Genomic DNA, 24,681 nt, shown 5'->3' on the forward strand with positions numbered 1-24,681 from the left:
CCTATAAAAGCCCTCAGGGCAGAGGAGAAACTTCTTTTGGAAAAAACCTCTAATCTCTTGAATATAGTGATAAAGTGCGACCTCCACTCTTAGCCTTCATTTCTCACTTTACTTCCCGTACACAATACTAACTTAAGCATCAAAGTATTCCCACTGGGTAAATCCCCGGGAATCCCTCCTTTCAACAGTCAGCAGGAGTGCCCAGATCGTGCTACATCATTTGGCGTCGTCTGTGGGAAACGCTTCAAAAAGCCTAAACTCTTTTAATTCCTTCTTCTTCCTTGAAACAATCCAATGCTCATGGCTTTCTCTAGCAACGTCGGATGAAGCACGGAAATGGATATCTCTAGGGAACAACCCCAGCTTCCTATTGTCTGTATCAGACAGTTCACCGTCCCCCTCTCAGCGGACGGAATCCCCAGCTTGAACGTGCCTCTCACAATGGCACCTGTCATCGCCCGACTCTCTGCTATAGTCGGAACGACGTTCACCGAATCTTTGGTCATGCCCCCAGCGGCCAGCCCGAACCAGTTGGAGGACCTGATGCAGTGCATGAGGGCCATGCAGGCTCAAATGCAACAGTTCCAACAACTTCAACTCTATCAACAACACGTACTACACCAGGTCTCCCAATATCAGTATCAGCAATTTCCCCAGCTGCCCCAACCTCAACTTCAGCAGCCTCAGCTCCCGCCTCAACGCCTAGTCTCACAGCAAGCCAAGTCTCGCCGCCAGAGCGAGCACTCCTCCGGCCTAGGAGAGGCCCCCCAAAATCTCCCAAAAAATCAGGCCTCCCCCCATGGCAGACGGGAGAGACCCGCTACACCAATCTCGCCGTGGGGGGATAGGTCGAGAGGACCTCGGCTCGGCAGGTCTATGTCACCTCAACAGTCGAAGTTTGAAACCGCGATCCTTGAAAACTGGTTCAAGATCCTGGCAACAGACTCCAAGCAGAACCCTCTATCCATAACCACCACTAGCAGACTGGGCTACTCCCTGCGCAAACCATTCTGGACAGCGCGAAGGTGAGCAGCACGAACGCCGAGCCCATCAAGAAGCAGAGACGCCACCACCGAGCTCGCCAATCTATCACCCGCGATTTGCCCGAGCTCATGGGCAAAGAAGAGGTAGGCTCGGCCGTAGCCAAAGCTCCCCTCCTCTCGGTTCGGTCCCCCCTGTCTTCCGAACTCCTGGCAGTCCCGATGCCCAAGGATTTCAAGCTCCCCCCTCTTGAGAAGTATGACGGGTCATTCAACCCGAACGATCATGTAGATACCTTTCAGTCACAGATGCACCTGGCGCGAGCCAGCGAGTCGTGCATGTGCGTGGCCTTCTCCACTACTTTTAGGGGAGCAGCCCGCACGTGGTACCGGAACTTGGCACCCGAGTCGATAAGAAGTTGGGCACAGTTCGCACAAGCCTTCACGTCCCACTTTGCCACTAGCAAACGGTGTCTGCGAACTGAAGAAAGCATCTTCAATATAGCACAAAGAGAGGGAGAGTCCATCCGAAGCTATATCAAGCGGTTCAACAACGCTTTTATGCAGATATCGCGCCTAGACCCCGCCATACGCCTTGCAGCAGCCAAGAAGGGCATGAAGCACAAAGAGTTCAAGTGGCACATGGTCGTCAACCAACCCGTGACCATAACTGAGTTTCTGAAACTTGCGGGTAAGTTCATAGCCATCGAAGAGGAGATCAACCAGAAGGGCGAGGGCGCACTCAAAAAAAGAAAGAGAAAAGGAGAGTCTTCCAATCAAGAGGACACCCGAAGGAAAAAAGAAACAGTTCGGGGGGCAAAGCTGGGTCAATTGTTCCGAGCTCCTGCACCGAACCGAGCTGATTACACCCCACTAAACGCGAAGCGGGCCGAAATCCTGATGGCGACCAAGGATGCCCCATACGTGAAGTGGCCACCCCGTCTGAAGGAGAATCCCAATGAAAGAAACAAGAATATGTATTGTAGTTTTCACAAAGACCATGGTCACAGTACCGAGAATTGTAAAAACCTCCGCGGCGAGATAGAGGAGCTCATCCATCGTGGATATTTGAGAAACTTTGTACAAAATAATAATAATAATAACAATAGTAATAGAACAGGTCGACAGGAAGAGCATGGCAGAGATGCTCCCGAGTCTAGCAGCAGGCCGGTCGAACAACCGCAGAGGTAGCCTCCAGAGGAGAGGCCAGTCTGGGGAACCATCCACATAATAGTGGGAGGTTCTATCGTCGCAGGTTGCACTTTAGCAGCAGCTTGGACTTCGGTTTGTGAAGCCACCCGGGAGGAGCAGAACCCCCCGAAGCGGCCGAGGATAGAAGAGCCAATTTTCTTCACAAAAGATGATGTGCGAGGAGTCCACTACCCCCACGACGATGCACTCATAATAAAGCTAAGAATCAACGACTTTGAGGTCAGGCGTGTACTCGTCGACTCAGGCAGCTCAGCCGACATTCTGTTCAAAGCTGTGATTGACCAGCTCTAGTTGCAGAGAAGCGACCTAAAGCCCACAAACACTCCTTTCGTAGGCTTCAGCGGAGAAGAAGTCCGGCCCCTTGGAAAAATAACAGTACTTGTAGAAGTCAGCACGTGGCCTTGTGTGGTCAAGTTCAAGCACGACTTCTTGGTGGTCGCGACTCCCTCCCCCTACAATGCCATAGTAGGTCGACCGATCACCCATGTCCTATGGGTGGTGGTCTCCACTTACCACTTGGCCATGAAGTTCCCAACAGACTTCTGTGTGGGAGTAGCACGGGGCGACCAACTCGAATCTCACAAGTGCTATGTTGCCGCCCTGAAGAGGAAAACCAAGGTGGCCGGCAACCTCGAACTAGAGCAACCCACGGAGCAAAGTGAAGAGCGAACCGTGCCCACAAAAGAAACAATCACGGTCCCGACCTCAGCAGCGGACCCGGCTTGGATGCTTCAGATTGGCACTTCCATCCAGGAGCCCCTACGATCAGAACTGGTAAGTTTCCTACTTCAAAATTTAGATATTTTTGCATGGTCCGCGGCAGAAATGCTCGGTATAGACCCCGAACTCATAACTTACAAGCTGAACACTGATCCTATAGTTAGACTCGTTAGATAGAAGAAATGCAACCGAAACGGTGGAAAGCGGTCGACGAGGAAGTCGAGAAGCTCCTCGCAGCGGACTTCATAAGAGAAGTTCACTACCCAAGCTGGGTAGCCAACCTCGTCATAGTAAAGAAGGCCAACGGGAAGTGGCGCATGTGCGTCGACTACACCGACCTTAACTGGGCTTGCTCGAAAGACTGCTTCTCGCTCCTCAGAATCGACCGTTTGGTGGACGCGACCTCAGAGCATGAGTTGCTAAGTTTCTTGGACACTTATTCGGGCTATAACCATATCAAGATGGACCCAGCGAATGAAGAAAAGACTGCCTTCATCACGGAGTTCGGCCTATACTGTTACAAGGTTATGCCCTTCGGGTTGAAAAATGCAGGGACAACTTTTCAAAGACTTGTAAATAAATTGTTTGCACCGTTAATCGGCAGAAAAGTAGAATGCTATTTTGACGGCATGGTTGTCAAAACTCAAATCTCGCATGAATTAATACAAGACTTGCATTCTGTTTTTGAAGTTTTGCGTAAGTTTAACATGAGATTGAATCCAAACAAGTGTGTGTTCGATGTGACCTTGGGAAAATTCCTGGGATACATCATTAACCGGCATGGCATTGAAGCCACCCCGGATAAGGTTAAGGCCATCTTAGACATGAGACCACCCTATAAGTTGAAGGAGGTTCAGAGATTTAATGGCCGCATAGCCACCCTGAGCCGCTTCATGTCCAAATCGGCAAACTGTTGTCTGTAGTTCTTTAATGCAATCAAGAGCAAAAAGTTTCAGTGGACCCAAGACTGTCAACTCGAGTTTGACAAGCTCAAGAAATACTTCGCTAGTGTGCTGATCTTAACCCGGCCCGAGGAGGGCGACATTTTAGAACTGTACCTCTTGGCGAGCGACGAAGTGGTCAGTTCGGTACTAATAAAGGAAGTAGATCGAGTTCAACGACCCATCTATTATGTTAGTAAAGTATTGCAGGGAGCAGAAACGAGATACCCGGAGATAAAAAAGCTAGCATACACACTGGTAATTGCAGCTCGGAAGCTCCACCCGTACTTCCAAGCTCACACTGTTATCATTCTCACTGACAAACCTCTGAGGCAAGTCTTACTTAAGCCCGAGGTCTCTAGTCGGTTGACGAAGTGGGCCGTTGAGCTCAGCGAGTACGATCTCTAGTACAAGCCGCGAACTGCCATTAAGGCCCAAGCCTTAGCATATTTCATCGTCGAGTGCACATTCAGCTTTGAAACCCCCAAGCCGGTTGAGCACGAGGCTCCCAATTCAGGTGAGCCCAAATCTCCCAGGCCGGTTGAGTCCGAGCCCCGTGAGGTAGTAACCAGTGTGGCCTCTCTCCTAATTCGGCCAAGCCCGAGCTGGGATGAGGAGCCCTGGATCCTTCACGTAGATGGCTCCTCAAACCAGTAGGGCAGCGGAGGCAAAATATTTCTGCACGGCCCAAGTGGCACAAAACTAGAGTACGCACTACGCTTCGAGTTCGCGGCATCTAACAATGAAGCGGAGTATGAAGCGTTGATAGCTGGACTATCTCTAGCCAAAGAAGTAAAAGCCAAGCACATCGTTATCTGAAGTGACTCCCAGCTTGTGGTCAACCAGGTCACCGGCGAGTAGGAAGCTCGCAAGCCAACCATGATCGCCTACTTAGCCAAAGTCAGAGAGGCCCTGCTCAACTTCCAATCACACTTTATCAGACAAATCCCTAGGTCAAAGAACGTTGAGGCCGACGCCCTGTCCAGGTTAGCCAGCACGAGCGACATCACCATGAGAACTGTGTACATAGAGGACCTGTCTCGGCCTAGCATTCTCAGGGGGGCAGAGGAGGTCACTCCCGTCGTTCAAGCAGAGCCAAGCTGGATTGACCCACTCGCAAGCTTCTTGCTACACAAGACCCTCCCTGCAGACCGCAATGCAACTAGAAGGGTGCAGCGCCAAGCAACCAAATATGTCATGATAGACGAATAACTATACTGCAGATCTTACACACTCCCCTACTAACGTTGCTTGCGACCTACCGAAGCCAAGCTCTTCTCCGTGACACCCATGAAGGTCTATGCGGTGGGCACTTGGGGGGTAAGGTCCTCGCCCAAAAGGCACTCCGACAAGGGTATTATTGACCAACAATGAAGGAAGACACTATTGAGCTTGTCAAAAAATGTGACAAATGCCAAAGACATGCCAATATTCACCACCAACTCGCTGCTGACCTCAAGTATCTCACCATCCCGTGGCCCTTTGTGCAGTGGGGCACCGATCTACTCTGGCCATTCATGCCAGCAACGGGTGGAAGAAAGTTCTTAGTAGTGGCAGTGGACTATTTTACCAAGTGGGTAGAAGTCGAGCCCCTCGTGACGATCACAACCCACAATGTCCAAAACTTCTTTTGGAAGAACATTGTGTGCCACTTCGGATTACCTCGGGTGTTGATATCCGACAATGGCAAGCAGTTCGAGGATATCAAATTTCAAGACCGGTGCCGAGACATGGGGATCTAACAGAATTTTACTTCAGTCACGCACCCTCAAGAAAACGGTCAAACAAAAGTCACGAACAGAGTCATCCTCCGCGGACTAAAGGCACGGTTGGACCGAGCTAAAGGATTGTGGGCAGATGAACTGCCCAGTGTCCTATGGGCCTACTGGACCACAGAGAAGACCGCCATGGGAGAAACACCCTTCAATCTCACCTATGGCACCGAAGCAGTGATCCTCGTAGAGATCGAAGTACCTACGTTGCGCCTAGAAGCATACAGTGATCCAACAGACGAAGATGAGCTACGTACCAACCTCGACCTACTCGACGAAGTAAGGGACCTCGCGTACATTAGGACCGCAGTCTACCAGCAGAGAGTAACTTGGTACTATAACGCCAGTGTCAAGAAGCAAAACCTTCGCGTTGGTGACCTGGCCCTTCGTAAAGTTATGGTGCCTGAGCCCGGCGCTGGCAAGCTCGGGTCCAACTGGGAAGGTCCTTACCAAGTGAAACAAGTGCTCGGGGAAGGAACATACGAGCTCGAGACCCTCGAAGGGAAACAAGTATCTCAAGCATGGAATATCGTCAACCTGAGGCAATATTATCTGTAAGAATCGAGTAGGCCATGAGCTACTCCCAAAGCCTAAGGGCCAGAATACCGAGCTAATATGAGCTTGGCACAAGAAGATCCCAGTTGCCACTTCGACCTGGGAGAAATCCAAGAGTGGACTACGGGTCCCTCCCTAAGCCTGAGGGATACAAGAGAACCCAGTCACCTCTATGGCATGGGCAAACTCCGAGAGTGGGCCATGAGACACTCCCAAAGCCTAAGGGCTAAAATACCGAACTAATATGACCTCGGCACAAGAAGACCCTAGTTGCCACTTCGGCTTGGGAGAAATCCAGAAGTGGACTATGGGTCCCTCCCTAAGCTTGAGGGCCACAAGAGGACCCAGTCGGCTCTATGGCATGGGCAAACTCCGAGAGTGGGCCACGAGCCACTCCCAAAGCCTAAGGACTAGAATACCGAGCTAATATGACCTTGGCACAATAGGACTTAGCCGCCTCTATGGCATGGGAAAACTCCGCGAGTGGGCCACGAGCCACTCCTTCAACCCAAGGGCCAAAACACTGAGTTAACAAAGACCTCGGCGTGAAGAAAGACAGCCACTTCAGTGGCGAAGGCAAGGTATGAAATATCAAAGGCGTAAGCAGCTCGGGTTCAAACCCTACGAAGCATAGCTCGTCTCGATACGTTGGTCGAACTGAGGAATAACCGACCAATGCCTAATTTGGACATACGTAGTAACCACTTCGCGGTACACCACAGAGGCCTTAAACATGACAAATCAGGATAACACCTACCGAAGAGCCCTACTTCGGGTATGTAACTTTAATAGCTCAAATGATGAGATCGCTTTGTCAAAAATAAAGGGAGTTCATCATACTCAGAAGAAGGAAGAAACTTCCATTGTCAAAAAAAAAAAAAAGAAAGAGCAGAAAAGGAAAATAACAAGTGCAGTAACCGAGCTAAACAGCTCAGGAAAGGTTTGATCATCACAGGGCACAACCGCCCAACCAAAAACTTGTGAAAGACCGGGTTTACGGCAGCCCGGAAGCCACAGAAGCCCAGAGAAATGCCACCTCAAGGATCCGCCTCCTCATCCTCTAGAGAGTCAGGCTCCTCTTCATCCGCTTGGCCTACTGTCTCAGGGGACAGACCTTTCATAGTAATGCCGTCGAGGTTGAACCTGGAGAACTTCTTCCGAACCAGCCATCGACAGAGCTTAAACCCTGAGCGGTACGAACCCAAACCATACTCCGCCTGGAGGTCATGAAATTCCTAGGAGCCTTTAAAATCCCAAACCGCTTTCTCTTGCTTAGCCTCCACCATTTGATCAAAGTTTCGGGTCCGATTCAGAAGAGTGGACTCCAAGTCCCGCAACTGTTGCTTGAGGAGCTCCCTCTCCCCTGCCATCCTCGATGATTCCTCCCTATAACGTGCACTCTCTTCAGTAAGCCAAGCGATTTGAGCCTCCTATTCGTGGACGAGCAGATCTTGAGACCCGCTCCCCTTGCGGGTGTGATGAAGCTCGCCCCGGATCCAGTCGAGCTCGACCTGGAGCTTCTAGTTGGCAGCCCGCTGAGGGCGTCCACGTGATGGATGCGCGTCTGGAGAGTCATGGCATGGATGGCGGAATTTACCTATGGACGAAAAAGAAGATTAGAAGACAGTGGAAAAGGGCAAAACAAGAGAGAAAGGGAAAAAGGCCACTTACCACCATGCAATGGGTAGAGGCGAATGCAGAGATATCCCCAGGCTCCATGTTTCCCTACTGAGCGATCTCGTCATTAGTGATTGCCTTCCAACTCCTCCGGCGAGCTACCAGATAATCATTTACCCCTTCCCAGTTTCCCACTAGGAACCGAGGGTAAGGACAGGGGTGAAGGGGGTTAAAGGGGGCCTCCCCCGGCTGAGGGAGTAGCCCCTCAGGAGGGGGCATCGGAACCTCGGGCGGAAAAGAGGGTAGGATCGGCTCATCAGACCCAAACTCAGTGCTTCCTGAAGGAGGGGTCCAGTCGAGGCACGTCCTGTTCACCTGGCGTCTCTGGCTGCCCGAGAGAAGGCGGCACGAATCGGCACTAGACATGATGGCTGCCAAAAGACGACAAGATATTAGTCAAACAAGAAACAAAAACATGTGTACACAATAGTCACAAGGCACTACGCGACCTAAAAGGCCGACCTACCCGGGCTCAAGCCTGCCTGCACGAGCTTCTCCTCGGCCAAGTAGTCCGAGCAAAGGAAGCCTACCGACGCCCAGGACAGCATTGTTTTTCGAATCTCAGGGTCCAGCTCGGCCCTGGGGTCTTGGATGGTGCCCCTCCAAGCAGTGGGAAAGGGCCACCCCTCGGGGTACGGACCACAAAGTAGTCCCGCTTCCAGGCGGGAATCTTATTCGGCAGCTCGTACAAGAGCTTATAGCCGTGACAGGGATCGAGGTAATAAAAGCGCCTCTCCAAAGGAACCCCAGGAGCAGTGTTCTTTATACAAAGGATAGAGACAAAAATATCTAGGTCCAAAGGAAGGCAGTACTTGTGACACAGGGATATAGTCCCAACCATGTTTCGAACGGCGTTGGGATGAAGCTAGTCAATAGTGACGTTGAAGTGATTTAACACCTCCACTATCAAGGGGTGCAAGGGGAGATGCAAGCCAGCCTCGAGCTGTTCCTGAAAGATTACTATGTCATTGGGACCGTGCTCCCAAGGGAAGTTGCCAGTAGGGAGGCTGTAAACCAGGTCCCCAGGGAGGCGAAAGTAGCGGATCAGAAACCTAAGTCTCTCCGCTATCATTAAGGAAGGGCCAAAGGTATCACGCTCCCTCCCCATAGAAGTAGACGACATGTCGCCAAAGGCCTCCCGAGCCTCCGGAATCTGCTCCCAGGCCCCTCCCGAGCCCAAGGGAGCATCATCATCCTGGCTATCGCCCCTGTGATAGGTATGGCGTGGGTACCTAGACATGGCTGACGGCGATTGGGACTCACCAGAGTAGACGGAACGGAGCAGACTGAGGAACTCAAGTAGACTAGGCGAAGTACGCGACCTAAGAATCCAAAGACAGCAAGATGGCGTGGAAGAAAATAGGGCCCGAGGGGGCCCCCTATTTATAGTCCTTATCCTTTCAAACTGACGGCCCGGATCAAAGCAGATCCAACGGTCTGCGGGGGCCCTGACCGCACACCTTCTGAAAACCGAAGGCGATTGGCAGCACATCTTCCACGATTAAGGTAGTCGCGGCCGCACGATGTTCGGAAAGTCAGAGAAATAAGAAGATCTCTTGATTCCCGCAAATGCATTTAATGGGGGTAGTCAATCAAGTTTGAATTTCGGTCAAGTCAGTCCATCACGCTTCATAAACTCCCCGCGCTAAGGCGATACTCTTAGCCCGAGGAGTGGGGGCAATTGATGAAGGATGATTTGACCCGACCTATGAAATGGCGACACGTGGACACTGACTCAGCGTAAGTGACAACTCAGCATTGTGGTCTAGTACAATTAAGTAATGGACCCATAAAGCAGCTCGCTACATCGTAGCACGCTGAAGGAACGCGAGCTCCGGGTTCCCCGAGCTACCTCTAAAGGGATATTCCGATGCGACTTTAACTTGCGAGCTAAGAAAACCAGCTCGCCCGAGCTCTCAAACAGACAAGTCATCCCGATGACCAATTCTACTAAGGGTACTCCTGAAGTATTCCAAGCTCGCTGCAAAGTAGCTCACGAATGGGCCGCACGAGCATTCCTCAAGAAGCTTCTATTTAACAGGTCATACCAGTCAGACTGTGCCACGTCCCTAACTGACGGCGCAGTCCATGTCCTTTCGACAGTCTGCCCCCACGTCTCTCAGTAGGCGGAGGCGTGCCTGTCACTTTGGAGACGTGTCACAACGGCCACCTACGCAGCCCTGGTAGGTAACGGTTGTGGCAGGGGCCCAGTGGTGGTTATGCCCGATCTCACAAGAGTGCCCCTATAAATGCCCTTAGGGCAGAGGAGAAACTTCTTCTGAAAAAAAACCTCTAATCTCTCGAATATAGTGATAAAGCGCAACCTCCACTCTTAACCTTCGTTTCTCTCTTTACTTCCCATACACAATACTAACTTAAGCATTGGAGTATTCCCAATAGGTAAATCTCCAGGAATCATTCCTTTCATCTTCTCAGGTGCCGCTCGTTGCCAACAAGGAACCAGTAAGCAGTCAAGTAGGAGTGCCCAGATCGTGCTATATCAATATCCATATTTTATTGGGGAGTTGTTAGGAAATGTTGTAAGCATGGTGCAGCATATGTAAACTTGGTCAATTGGCTAAAATGTTGGGTCGGTCCAGTCTGTCCAGTCGGGCCTCTAATCTAGCCCAATACGGACCCATTATTACCTTTCAGTGCCCCATGATGATTGAGTAAAGAACCAAACAAAATTAATGTTCGACTCCAAATAAGCAAAAAGGTGTTGTGGTTTGCCCAATATGATGAGTGGTGGGTCTGGGCCGGGACCGGACTACCTACTTGGGGCCCTATTACAAATCAAGGCTACCCGACGAGTAAGATCGAAGTGCGAATGCTTTTTTAGTTTTTATATGTTGCGAATAAACCTCATTGTTAATTGAAAACTCTTCGGATATTAGCAGTTCAAACGCTTGTATATCAAACTCATCATCAGAATATAGAAGAGTAATTTAAAAAAAAAAAAACGGTGAACTGCTTTTCTAGCCAGATTTTTTTTTGGGCCATTCTGATCTCTGTGATAATCTTCATTGGTGTAGCTGGGAGCAAATTTGCAAATCTTACAATGAGGGAGGATTGGACATTAAGCTTTTAGAATCAAATTGTGCTTCAAATTAATAAAAAGTGACCCTCTTTGGACCCAATTTTTTACCTGAAGATACCTAGGCTATCTTCCTTTGGCTCTCTTTTCTTTGAACACAAGCTAGCTCAAGATTTTGGAAGGAGATCATTGAGGTAAGGGACCTAACTATTAATCACAGCAGATGGCTGGTGGGACATGGTGAAATCTCTTTCTGGTACCACAATTGGTTAGGTCATGGTTTACTTATCCATAGAACTAGCAATGTCGAAGTCTCAAATTTTAGTTTAAATGAGGTCCTTAACATGGATGAGACCTGGTTCTTTTCAGATAACATAAATGTTGATGTTGAGATTAAACTTTTTGCCACCAGCTCAGATGTGAAGCTAAGTAATTCTATAGACAAGTTAGTGTGGGCAGGTAACACTTTGGAAATTTCTCTATTTCTTCTACCTGGAACTTTGTAAGACCTACAGAAGCTACTATTATCTGGTAAGGGCATTAATGGACCGGTTTTGGATTGGACCCCATCCAGTCCGAAATCAATTTGGACAGATTTGATGGACCAACAAGACATATTGGATTGGACCAATCCAGTCCAAAATATTTATTAGATTGGATTGGATCTGGTCCATCCGTAACATATTTATATCAGATTGGATTGGATTAAGCCAATATCTGGTCCATTGGTATAGTATAAGAATATATGTGCTAATGAATCAGGTTTTGGTTGAAACCAATCTAAATCAAAATGAATTTGAACATATTGGATGATTCAAACATTAAATCCAAATTGGTCCAAAACATTCATTAGATTGGATTGGACCTGGTCCATTTATAATTGACTTGCATTGGACTAATTCAGATTGGACCAAATCCAGTCCAATTGATACCCCTATTAACTGGGCCAAACACATATGGAATGCGGGTTTACCTTCCAAAGTAGCAGTTTTCATGTGGAGGATGTGGAGGTTTATGTATAACTCCCTTGCTGTTGATGAAGCCATTAAGCGCAAAGGTGTCTCTTGCCTCTAAATGCAATTGATGTGTACACTTCGAACAAGAAACCAAGGTTTTTAAAGATAAATCGGACAATAAACTGGTCAGAGGTCTGGCTTTTGGATTGAACAATCCAACCGTTTGAATTGAACAGACGGCCCATTCTGACAAAAAAATTTAAAAAATAAAATGACCAAAACCATTGGATGATTCAAACAGTTCAACTGACAGGGTCAGTGATTTGCTGACCAAATCAATGATTTTGGTGAAATTACGATTATGGGGTAAAACAAAACCAATCGCCTAACCATTTCCCGTTTTTTCCGATCCAACCATCTGATTCGATCAGGTTTTGAAAACCATGCAAGAAACTATAGATCACTTGTTCTCTAATAGTATCCTAACTTCTAAATCTTGGAATTTCTTTTGCTGTTATTTTCGAAATTTATATTAATCAATCCCAACATGTTTGAGACAAGATCACTAATTGTTTCCACCTTCATTCTCTGGAAAATATGGGTGGAAAGATGCAGACGACACTTTGATGGAAAGATTTTGGAAGATTAATACAGATGGAGCGTGTAGGGGAAATCCGGGCTTGTGAGGTGGAGGAGGAGGGTTTTATTTAGGGTTCCCCTTTTTATTTTTGATTGGTACACCTCCCTTCAAGCAGAAATTAACGCTGTTGTGGAGTGTAATTAATAGTAAGATTATAGTCTCTCCTTAATGCAGATAGTGCTCCTTGGAGTATTCATTAAGTGATACTACCTTAGCCAATTCAGGAATTGATAGTACATCGAGTTGCAGGTATACTACCTTTGTTAGCCTTCTTCCTACTCAAGCCAACGGCCCAAGGCTTTGTTTCTTATTGAGCGCATAGGCTTTCCCGTCCCAAGGTATGTTTGATTTATTTGTGCGGGTTGGGTGAATCGTGACTTCAGGGAGAGAATTTTGTATCTCGGGCTTGGTGCAAGCCGGGCTATGTGCTTCCCTGTTGTTATTTTTTATTAGTGGTTTGCTTAATAAAAATTTTAGGTGATTGCCCTTCTATCTTAAAGTAAAGTTTGGGGTTAAAAAGTGTTTCCAATGTATGGCTGTAGGTGTGCGTACATGTGCTAAGCCCGGGCTTGGGTTATAACCCTTATTACAGGTGCTAAGCCCGACCCATTATCATCCCCTACACGCAATAAATAACCTTAGAGATGGTTTGGAGCATAATTACTTATTTAGGTTTGTGAGTAGGGAACCATGGTGTAGTGCATTTAATCATTTTTAGGCCCCGTTCATTTTTTGGCAAGTTACTTATCCGGGTAAATGAATTTATTCAAGTAAGTGTTTCTTAGGAAAGACTTACTTGGATAAGTACATTTACCCATGTTCTTTCATTTTCCATGTAAATAAAGCAATGACCATTTTACCCAAACTTTCTTACAGGTACTAATGTAGGAAATACTGTGTTTATTCCAAGAATGGTTCTCTCATCCATCGATAAATAATGGCCATTTGTGATGAAAAGGCATAATTTCCCTTTATGATTGGCTTTTGCTATGAGCATTAATAAGAGTCAAGTGCAAACAATGCAACATGTAATTATTTATTTGCCAAAACTTGTATTCTCCCATAGGCAATTATATGTTGCAATATCCCGTGCAACCTCTCTATTAAGATTAAAAATCTTAATTCAAAATAAAGATAGTGAACCTAATGACTTTGCCCAGAATATTGTTTATAATGAGATCTTCTAAGATATTTTACAACAAGTATTTTAGTTAGCCTTAATATAAAATGTGATTTCTTGTTTTGTTTTTTTTTGCATTTATTTGTGTTTAATAATAATCAATACTTTACTAAGATATTTCTTTTATGGTGGTATATTATTTATCAATGTTTAGAATAAGGCCTCTCTTACCTAAGCTTTACTAAATATACAACCATCAATTGGTTGTTAGAAGGCGAATGAGAGAATTTGACAAAGAAATTTTTTATGAAGGTACATTGATAAAAAAAAAATCACTTAAAAAAAATTCAAGTTACATCACAATTGCGAGATTATGGTTTCCACATACCACTTAGTTTGTTATAAATGCTATTGTCAACACTCTTAGATCGAAAAGGGATGATGAAATTGTAAATATAATTTCTCAAGAAAATCTAGACGACCCCTTAGAGTTGATAGATCTATTGATGGAGGAAGAACGTGATATCAATAGATTATGAATTGAATTTGAGCAAAAGCCAAAAGAAGAAAGGCATATTTGGAAGATCATACTAAGTCTGTTTCACCAATTAAAGTAACTTGGTTTCTTCAATGTGAAATGCAATTTTTCATCATGCATATGCATTGACATTACCACCACCATTATCAAAAATAGGCTTAAGATACATTGAAAAACTAACATATATGAACTCTCAGAGTTAGTGTATGTCTTGATGAATTATGAGGAAGATGTAATGATGATTGCTACATTAGAACAAGTTGAACATAATCTGAATCTTCCTAATGAGGAAAATGGTCAACATTGATTAACGTTAATTGGTATATAATTATTTTTTTAATATAACATTTATTATCATTTTTAATGTTTGACATATAACTAATCTAATTTTAATATTTAAAATGTTTAGGTGGTCTTACATGGAGTTCGTCTTGTTGTGAAAAATGAAAAGAAAGGCTTGAAAATTTTTTATTTTCGAGATTGAGAAACTAGCAGTCTCTAGTCTGGTAGTCTGGCACTCTAGCAGAGGCAAACTGCTGAACTTTCAATTTTCAAATTGAAACTTTCAAAGAGAAAGTTTGAAAGTCTCTCAGACTGCCAAAATTGTTTACTCGATTTTTCGAAAAAATAAAAAATATAATATATAATATATAATATTATATAAATATATAACTTTTTTAAATGGTTAATCGAAACCGAACCGAAATTATCATTTTTTTAAGAATATCGAATTGAAACCAAACCGACCAGTTTGGTTAACCAATTTTTTTATTCGATTTTAGTCGGTTCGATTTTTTTGCTCACCCCTAAGGTTGATGATGTAGAAATCAAGTTATTTAATATAGAAATTGATAAGTTTTAGCATTTGCTTAGTGAAGGATTTGTATTTTGTATTTCACGGTTAAGGGTTCATTGTGTTGACATTAAATATACTATAAGTAAAAATATTATACAAATGCATTTTACAAATATTACAAAAATTATAACAAGCATGAGAAATTGCACCGAAATCCCATATTATAAGTATAATTTTGTGTCTTTCTATGCTGACAGGAATATAATTATAAGTATGTATAAATTGTTTTTATACTAAATGTCATCAGTTTGTTTAAACATTAATTTATCATAACTATATTATTCATAATAGATGTCATTTAAGTAATTATAAATGTGGGCTGTACTTCCGAGTGCATTCAAATGCAATAAAAAGAGATATCTTTTTATTGGATTATCAATAACTAATTATAATTGTTATTATCTTTATATATAATACTGATAAATTTAATTTATTTAGTTTTAACATTTCTTGTGTAAATAACCATTTAGGTATCAAGAAACCCCATGTACTCTTTCATGATGTCTATTGGATACCCAATCAACCTCCCCCACCCTATATCAATGGCTCCGCACCAAGGTAATTTTTACGGAAGAAGTTATGTAACATGATTATTTTGCATTAAGGTCCTATTAATATTTTTTCTTTTTCTTCTCTTTTTTGCTTTTTTATTTTATTTTCCTCTTTTTAGATTGATATTATGGATTTAAATCAATTAGTAATAATTTTGTTTTGCCTACTATATGTTACAATTATAATGGATTTGATCCTCTATGGCCTGGTGAAATCCTTGATAACGTGAGATTCAAAGAACCTAAACCCATTCACTGCAAATGGGCACTACTTGCGGTGCTAAGTAAGCCATGGACCAATAGCATTCTTTAGGGGTAAGAAATATGTTGAATGGTGATGGAATCCACCCAAACCCTCCCGATGTCTGCCATGTGATTGTAAGATTGTCTCAACCACATCTTGACACCATGCTTTAATCATAATAGCATGGTTTTCAGAATTGGACCGGACGGTTGAATCATAAAATTGGGAACCCGTCACCTGATTGGTTTCGTTTTTTCCAAAAACCGAATTTCCCCCCAAAACTGTTGATTTTGATCAGCAAACCGCTGAACCAGGTGATTAACCATTCGAACAGTTTTGACCATTTCTTTTTTTTTTTTTTTCTATCAGAAACCATTCGACCTGATAATTGGACCCCTGACCGGTTCTGTCACCGGGTTGGTTTTAAAAACCATGCATAATAGTGTAGAAGTGATGGTGACCTATGCTTTGCTTGCTACACTTTCTGCATCTTCTTTATTAGAAAAAACTCTTGCCCAATTGAATGTGGAGGAAGCAAGAGTTGTTGTTTGCTAAGTAGCCAACTAAAAGGTTGGTCTCCAATTTCCTAATGGAATTACCTTCGATGGCCATGGCTAATGGCATTTCCTTCAATGAATAGATTAGAGTTAAAGGTGAAGTTGAAGAAATTAGAGCTTGGAGATGAGAAACCTAGACATGAGTGGGCAGAGACTGGGATTGTAGACAGTTTAGAGTTGAGAGGAAGTTCAGGGGATTGAGCTTTGATACATTGAGGAAGGGCTTGGACCGCATGCCCAATCCCAAAAAGGTTATACAATCTCCACTGAGTTTGAAATTGAAGGAGATTTCTCTGACTCTATTTTGTTTTTTCACATATCTTTTTGGAATTTGGCAACAATCCACCAGAAATTGAAAGGGAAAAGAGTATACAATTTTATGTTTTTATAGCGACTGTTATCATCTTCAATATGATCAATATCTTTGTGAGAATTATTTGTGTACATACGAAAAAAATCTCTAACATCAATTGCAGGTCGCACTTTTGAAACTGTCATGTCATCCAAAATTCAAATTATGTCTTTCGGTGGATGTCATGTGTATGAAATGGAGATTAGTTTTGATTCTTCAAATAAAGCTTTGATGTTTGCCCTAAGGCTTAGATAAGGGCAAGTAGGGACAAATTATATAGTAAAACAACCATTTCTTAGTAGTTACCATGTAAAGGCTTAAACCACTATGATGTAAGCTATAAATCTCAATGAGTTTCCTTCTTTCAATTCTAGTAAATTGTTAAATGAATTGTTGAAGAAATGAGATTTGATTTTTTCTTCTCTAGCACTATATAAATGGGGTCTCTTTTATGGCCTTTAAGATTTTCTTTCACACGGGTTTGTCTTTTCTACTTTTATTGTTGGAGATTGCTCATTTACTACTCTTCAGATTTTTTGAAATCATTCTTCAAATTTCTCATTTATTACTTTTATGGCCAATCAGGTGTTATTTATCAAAATTCATGGGTTGGTTTTAATCGGTCAAAACTCTTTCCCTATCATATCTTTTCTTCATCATAGATTTTTCCTTTTATAGAAAAAATTCAAGTGTTTATTTCTTAAAATTTATTTGTCCTAATTTAAATACACTACTAATAATTTATGTTATTTCTTACATAATTCATACTTGGATATTTAGGCCCCGTTTGGCATCACTCTCCAAGAGTGATTCTATTGATTCTGGTGATTTTCAGGATGAGAATCACGTTTGGTTCAGTTGGTGATTCTCATCCGAAACGGGATGAAAAAATCCCGCCAGAAATGCAGTTCCGTGAAGTGAAAAAAAAGTCACTACGCAGAAACGCGATTCTGGCACCAGTCTAATTCTCACCATGTTCTTTCAAATTAACGAACACGTGTGTGAGTATCACACGTGAAATCCAAGTTAATTCAGTAATTTCACCAATCTTGTAATACCACCCCATCTTCGCCCTTCCTTGAGCATTTCTACCTTGTAAGGCAAGCCTGTATTTCTTGCATAAAGCGGGTTTTCTCCCTTCTGTTCTCTATATTTCTTGCCAAGATGTGTTTTCTGATGCTCGGTTTTCTTCATCCCCTTCCTTACAGCTCTGAATCTCACTATCCAGCGTTCTACATCCATCTCCAGCCATTTTCTATAATTTTTATGAGAAAAAAAAAACGGAACAGGAACAATTGCTACCAGCCAAGATGGTTGTCAAAGTCGGTTCACCGAGTCAATGAACAGGAAAACTGCTACCAGCCGTTTTCAAGAACTTTTGAAAAACTATCGGTTCACTGTGTCTTTCAGGTTTTTGTTATAATGTTTGATCCAATTGGTTAAAAACCCATCATTCTCCCTATATTATCTTTTCTGAAGACTCTCATGTCAAACAACTGGTTAATAGAGTGATTATGCTAATGAAAAACCTCATTTGATTAGATGCTTTTAACTTGTTCTAAAGCATCTTTGTAATATTTATGATTCATATCCTACATGGGACAATGAACAGATTTACCACCACTCTATACTCCATAACAAGTGGTTGTGTCTATCAAACATTTAGAGAACTGATTCAAGGAAATTTGTTACTTTTGATTTTGTTAATTTCTAAGAAACAAGAATCAAATTATTGTGTCAAATAGTATTAGTGATTTTGAGATGAAATTTCTTAAAATCCCTTCTTTCCTGAAAGAATTCTAAGAATGGCCTTAATGACATGACCAAACGGATTGGATTCCCAGTGCATTGCACGGGTCCCAACTAGTTTGGATCTAAACATCAACGTCCATCCTCCACATTTCAACGTCAAAACAGTTGCAATCCTTCCGCAATAAGTCAGAATTTAAAAAGTACACCACAAACACTACACACTGCTATTACAATAAAAGCTACCAGTTACGTCTCCCAACCACCCCCACTCCATTCAATTCAAGGCGCTAGTACTTTTTCTCATTTTTATCATTTTTTTGGTTGTTTGGAGGATGATGATTTTTTCCGTGGAATGCATTTCCCTTTCATCATGCACCTCTCCTCTGCTTCCTTCTCCACCTCCTCTTCTACTGCTTCTCCCAATCCAACCTTCGAGCTCCTGCCAAAAAAAAAAACATCTGGACTAAGTTCAGCAGCACTTCAATTAGGAGTATTCATTTGACCGGTTCAGTTTAGAAATACAACCTAATGATATTTTGATTAGACCATTTTCATGATTCGAATTAGATTTGAAAATATTAAAATCAAATTGAAATCGATCTGGTCGATTAAAATGTAAATGTATATTCAATTCATATTAATAATTACTATTAATATTTATACTTAATATATTTTGATTAATGCTATTATGGGTTAGGTTTGAATGTATTTTTTTAGGCCAAATCAACCGAAATAACTGAACCGAATTTAAACACCCATTAAATACTCCACTAAAAACAAACAAGATCTAATAATAATTTAAACATGTCAACCAAATATGGCAAATTTAACTTTTCATTGGATGGGCCAACATTGGAGCCAGCGTCACCACAACTTCTATCTATTAACTATTGGCCCACAAAGCATAAAATAGTAAAATAGGCGATCTGGTTAGGTTGAACCTTCGATTGTCTCGTTCTTTTCAATTTGATACAGGAGTCGTCCTGTAGTCTGGACTCTGGGCATGACGCGGCCGAGCTTGCTTTAACATTTTGAGTCAACATAACCAGAGCCAGAGGGAGGGAGGAAAGAGACAAACCTCTCTTCGTTGTACGACGCCGATTTCTTCAAGGCCGGTTCCACCGCAGCCCGGTCCTCTGTCATCGACTCCACGATACTCCCACTGAAGTATTCCTTCTCTTCCGATTGCAGGTTGCCGAACCGCGGGTTCTCTGACATGTAATTGATCTCATCCTCTTCCGCCATCTTTGTTGCTGTTCTGCAGAGAACTCCTTTATGAAGGCTACTACTACTACTACTCTTCCTTGCATTTGTGACTGTGGGAGAAGGAACGTTCACGTTTCTTCCCCTCGTTGCCATTGAGCTTCCGCAGGCGATGAGTTGGAACAAAACGGAGTTACGAGTCATTATGCGCTCAGGGACCGAGTCCGAGTTGCAATCTTGGAACCGTTGAGAATTGCTGTTGGCTTCGTGTGCTTTCTCTGAAACGGTCGAACAGGTCGAAGGAGGAGAACCGTCGTCTAACGTGATCTCCGTGGAATTGTTCTGGATTTTATGGTGGTTCTTGCGCTCTTCGATTTCGTCAGTCGAGACACCCCTTGAGCATCGAGAGTATGTATTTGTTGTGTTGGAGTTGCTGTCTCCTGCTGCTGCTTCCTCTTCCTCTCGTACGTACTCTACTTCTTCTGGTTCTGTGTGTTGTGGACTAACGAGTAGTTTTCTTTTGGAATAAAAAATGGGTTCTGAGCTGTGTTGCCTGTTGCTTACTTGAAGCTGCTGAAACTTCTCTGTTTCAAAGAAGAGAAAATCATGGACAGAGGGGGATGGTCAGGACATGGGGAGGAAAGGGGAGGATGTGATTGGAGACTAACCTGCACATCCTTCTATAAGCTCGGACCCCTTGAGGATATACTCAGCTCCTTCAGCTGGATAGATTACGTCATTCTCTCCTAAGTCGTTCCACACGTAACCGTTCTTGTAGCTCCTAAATCAGTAACCAGACAAACAAACGTCTAAAAGGAGTTAAAAATCTGAGAGGCTAATCAGATATATAACAAGTGAAGTTCAATGAAAATATGAAAGAAAAACGACCGAAAATTAAAGTTATGAAGAACAAAAAACACAACGGTAATAATTTTTGAGTAAACAAAAACTATACCTTTTGCAGGACCAAGAGAACAGAGACGGCATGCCTTTACCTCTGAGAACAGTAAGCCGATCTATAACATCTGATATACGAAGGAAAAGAACAAAGAAATAAAACTGTTACAGAAAATGCCAACAAAAAAAGAAAGGAATAAGAAGAAATTTTACGGTTCTACTTCTACCTTTCAGACGAAGCTGCTGATTCGCCAAGTGAGGAACCTCCATGAAATGGGGATGTTCAAGCTGTCCATTTCTGCAAAGATAATACAAGACTTGAACTTTCTTGAAGGTTTTGGTCTTGGGCTGCACATATACCCTTGCTCTGTCTGGGCTCGTCTCCCTACTTCTCCTTGCTCGGCTATCCATCTTCTCACTTTCTAGTTTCTATTATTCCTCCTCGATGTGTAAAGGTAAGCTAACCTGCAATACCCCACTTATCTTACATTTACTCAGAGTCAGGGAAGAGAGAGAGAGAGAGTGAGGGAGGTACCTCGATAGGCGTAAATCTGGAATGAGAGTGGTTAATTTATCATGCAATTGCGAAGTTTTGAGAGAGGGAGGTGCAAGGCAGAATATAAAGAGTGGTCGCTCTCGGAGTCTCGCTGTAGCACTAGCTTAGCTCAGATCCCTAACGAAGGCAGAAAAGCAATAACCAGATCTCTTGGAACTGACCAAAACCTAAGCTTTTTTACCAGCTCTGCATGTCCCAGCGATCAGTGATTCGTCCATGCACCGCCCCTCTACAACTCAAAGACAAGATGATGGTGCTTACCACAAACAGCGGCGCATGTTAGCTCATCTCATCTGACCTAGATTTGTTGAAAAGACTGAAAACAGAGAAAGGCTGCACTTTTAAAAAGGTAAGTCTCGGGCAGTTGGGTTATTACAGAGGTTTACAGGCCACGCCAACGTTCAACAGCCACGGGGATTTGGATTGTGGCGCAATGGACGCTCATTCTATTAAAGCTGCTCAAACTGACTAATGGGCCTGCAGTACGTTGGCTTCTTGGGAGGGGTGGGGGAAGGAGGAAGGTTGTGGTCCAGTTGACTTTCGAATTGGATGAATCCAAAAAGAGGGGGAGAAAAGGAACAAAAGCAGGGAAAAATAACTCAAAAACTGTCAATGGGTCAGCTTTACCCGACAGATCTGAACCGATCCAACCAATCATTTGGGTTTTGGTTCTGTGGTTTGTGTCCCAATTAAATATTAATAATTGGGTTGGGAATGATTCTTACTGTTCTGAACCCAAACCAATTATATAATTAATAATATATAAAATTTTGGTTTTATTTTCTTGTAATTTTTGTTATATTTTATGTAAAGAAGATGAATGATTTCTCTATCATGAATTGAATGAGTTATAACCTATTTATAGTAGAGCTAGGAATACAATAAAGCAAATAAGGTTGGCGACCTAAATTAGAAACCAACCTATATAGGAAACTATACAAAAAGAAAAAAGTATAATTATGAGATATATTTACAGCTAATTAGAAAAATCTCATCCTAGAATCAAGTGGTAAAATACTAATTATGCTAACATCCCCCCTCAAATTCAAAATGGTAATGTATCAGTCATCTGGAGTTTGCCAATTAGAGCATGAAAGCGAAGAGGAGAGTGAGCTTTGGTAAAGATATATTTGCATATTGATCCTAGGAAGAGACGGGAATAAGACGAACAGTACCCTCAAGCACATGATGACGAATAAAGTGATAATCAATCTCAATATGCTTAGTGCGCTCATGAAAAACATCATTGTGTGCAATCTGTAGGCGCTACGATTGTCACAGTAAAGGGGAGTAGCAAATGAATGAGTATTTCCCATGTCATGGAGTAACCATCATAACCATAACAGCTCAGAGGTAGTGCCAACAAGAGCTCTATATTCAGCTTCAGTACTGGAATGAGAGACAATCGTTTGCTTCTTACTATGCCAAGATATAAGAGAATCTCCAAGAAAGAAGCAATTACCAGTAGTGGAGCGTCTATCAGTAGGATCACCAGCTCAATCAGCATCAAAATATGCAATCAAATAAAGAGATGAAGAACTGGAGTAGTGAAGTCCGTGAAACAAGGTGCCCTTGACATAACGAATGATACGAAGCACAACAGCATAATAAGTAGTGCGAGGAGTAGACATGAACTGACTTACAATATGGACAACATAAGCAATATTAGGGCGAGTAACAGTAAGGTATACAAGACTGCCAACTAGTTGCCGATATAATGTGCAGTCACTAAGAGGAGTACCATCAGTGGCTGATAAATGGACATTAGGCTAAATTCGAATGTTAACAGTCTTAGTATAAGTGAGTCTTGCACGAGAAACAAGATCAGTGGCATACTTGGCCTGAGATAGATAATATTCAGATTGGTCAGAGGAAACCTCAATGCCTAAAAAATAATTCAGTTGACCAACATCTTTCATTTCAAACTGTTTGCTAGGAAATGACTTGAGATCTGAAATGCCCTGCAAATCATCACCAATAATGATCATGTCATCCACATAAAGTAGAAGAAGTACACAACATTGAGAGGTCTTACGAATGAACAAGGCATGATCATAAGTGCTAGGTTGAAAACCAAACTGACAAACAGTAGAGCTGAATTTGAAGAACCATGCTCGAGGCGCCTGCTTAAATCCATATAGAGCCTTACGGAGACGACAAACCTGATTAGGGAGATGATCATAACCAGGAGGGGGCTACATATAAACCTCTTCAGAAAGATCTCCATTGAGAAAAGCATTCTTAACATCCATCTGAAATAGCTGCCAATGCTTAGCAGCAGCAATTGCAATAACACTACGAACAGAAGTGAGACGAGCTACTGGGGCAAAAGTCTCCTAATAATCAATGCCATATTCCTGTATGAACCCTTTAGCTACCAATCTAGCTTTATACCTTTCAACTGAACCATCTGCCCGAGTCTTGATTTTGTAGACTCATTTACAACCAATCACAAATTTATCTAGAGGTAGATCAACTAAATCCCAAGTATGAGTGCTTGTAAGAGCTTGAATTTCTTTTGCCATTGCTTTCTGTCATAGAGGGTCAGTACAAGGCTCATATAAAGATACAATAGTAGAATAACAGTGAAAATCACGAAGAAGAATGGAAGGTTTAGTGACCCTACCAGAACAACGTAGTGAAGTATCAGAATGATCAGGATCTAATTCATCAGGAGGAATCAAGGGCTCAGAAGAAGGCAGAATTGGAGGATCCATAGCCAAGGTAGATGCATCGGGAGAGGTTGCAAGTTGTACAGTACTATGAGAGCTATCAGATGAAGGATTAGTAGGACCTGTAGGTAAATCATCAGAAAAAAGTGAAATAATAGGATCAGTAAAAAAAAAATGTGAAGATGTCGTGGTAACTCGAAATGGGGAGAGACTTGAGAACATTTTGTGTTCCCAAAAGATAACATGATGAGATATGTGAAGTCGTTGGGAAAGAGGATCCCAACACCGATATCTTTATGTTTAATATTATACCTGAGAAAACATAAACGTGCTTTTGGTTTCAATTTGGTATGTTCATGAGGTTGTAATAGAACAAAACAGGCACAACCAAATACAAGAAAAGACTGGTAATCAGGACAATGGTCATACAACCGTTTATAAGGAGAAATGTTACCAATAACAGGAGAAGGAATGCGATTGATGGTATAAACAGCAATGAGGGCTGCTTCCCCCCAAAAACATTCAGGACAAGAGGAAGATATTAAAAGAGCTCGAACAATATCAAGAATATGCCTATATTTTCGTTCTGCACACCCATTTTGTTGAGAGGTATCGGGACAAGATCTATAAATAATAGTTCCATTTTGTGAAAGAAATTGAGTAAGGATAGAATCTCTATATTCCATGGCATTATCAGTGCGAAAATTTTGATGGTAGAGGAAAACTGAGTTTTGATCATTGTGGCAAATTGAATATAAATTGCAGGTAATTCAAATTTATTACGCATAAGATAAATCCATGTATATCGAGAGAAATCATCAATGAAGATCACAAAATAACGTGAACCATCCATGGTATTATGAGGTGAAGGGCCCCAAATATCAGAATGAAAA

At 42.8% G+C, this 24,681-nt stretch overlaps 1 protein-coding gene across 1 annotated transcript; it reads right to left on the minus strand.

Annotated features, from left to right (window-relative positions):
* Positions 1 to 18,462: 18,462 nt before the first annotated feature.
* Positions 18,463 to 21,434, minus strand: LOC148851352 (protein SOSEKI 2-like). Its single transcript, XM_088946646.1, has 6 exons — positions 21,096 to 21,434; positions 20,788 to 21,025; positions 20,619 to 20,688; positions 20,332 to 20,444; positions 19,539 to 20,247; positions 18,463 to 18,899 (listed from the first exon to the last, which is right to left on the minus strand). The coding sequence occupies exons 2-6, from the start codon at positions 20,969 to 20,971 to the stop codon at positions 18,770 to 18,772; spliced, it is 1,206 nt and encodes a 401-aa protein (XP_088802772.1). The 5' UTR covers positions 20,972 to 21,025; positions 21,096 to 21,434; the 3' UTR covers positions 18,463 to 18,769.
* Positions 21,435 to 24,681: the final 3,247 nt, after the last annotated feature.

This window comes from Nelumbo lutea, chromosome 5 (genome assembly GCF_056320005.1).
Source record: "Nelumbo lutea isolate HS-2025 chromosome 5, American lotus-T2T, whole genome shotgun sequence".
NCBI classification, from domain to species: domain Eukaryota; kingdom Viridiplantae; phylum Streptophyta; class Magnoliopsida; order Proteales; family Nelumbonaceae; genus Nelumbo; species Nelumbo lutea.

Coding starts and splice junctions, on each gene's coding strand:
- LOC148851352 (XM_088946646.1), bottom strand. CDS start 20,971: ATGGATAGCCGAGCAAGGAGAAGTAGGGAGACGAGCCCAGACAGAGCA. Junction 20,689..20,787: donor TCAGCAGCTTCGTCTGAAAG/GTAGAAGTAGAA, acceptor TTCGTATATCAG/ATGTTATAGATCGGCTTACT. Junction 20,248..20,331: donor GCTTATAGAAGGATGTGCAG/GTTAGTCTCCAA, acceptor TCTTTGAAACAG/AGAAGTTTCAGCAGCTTCAA.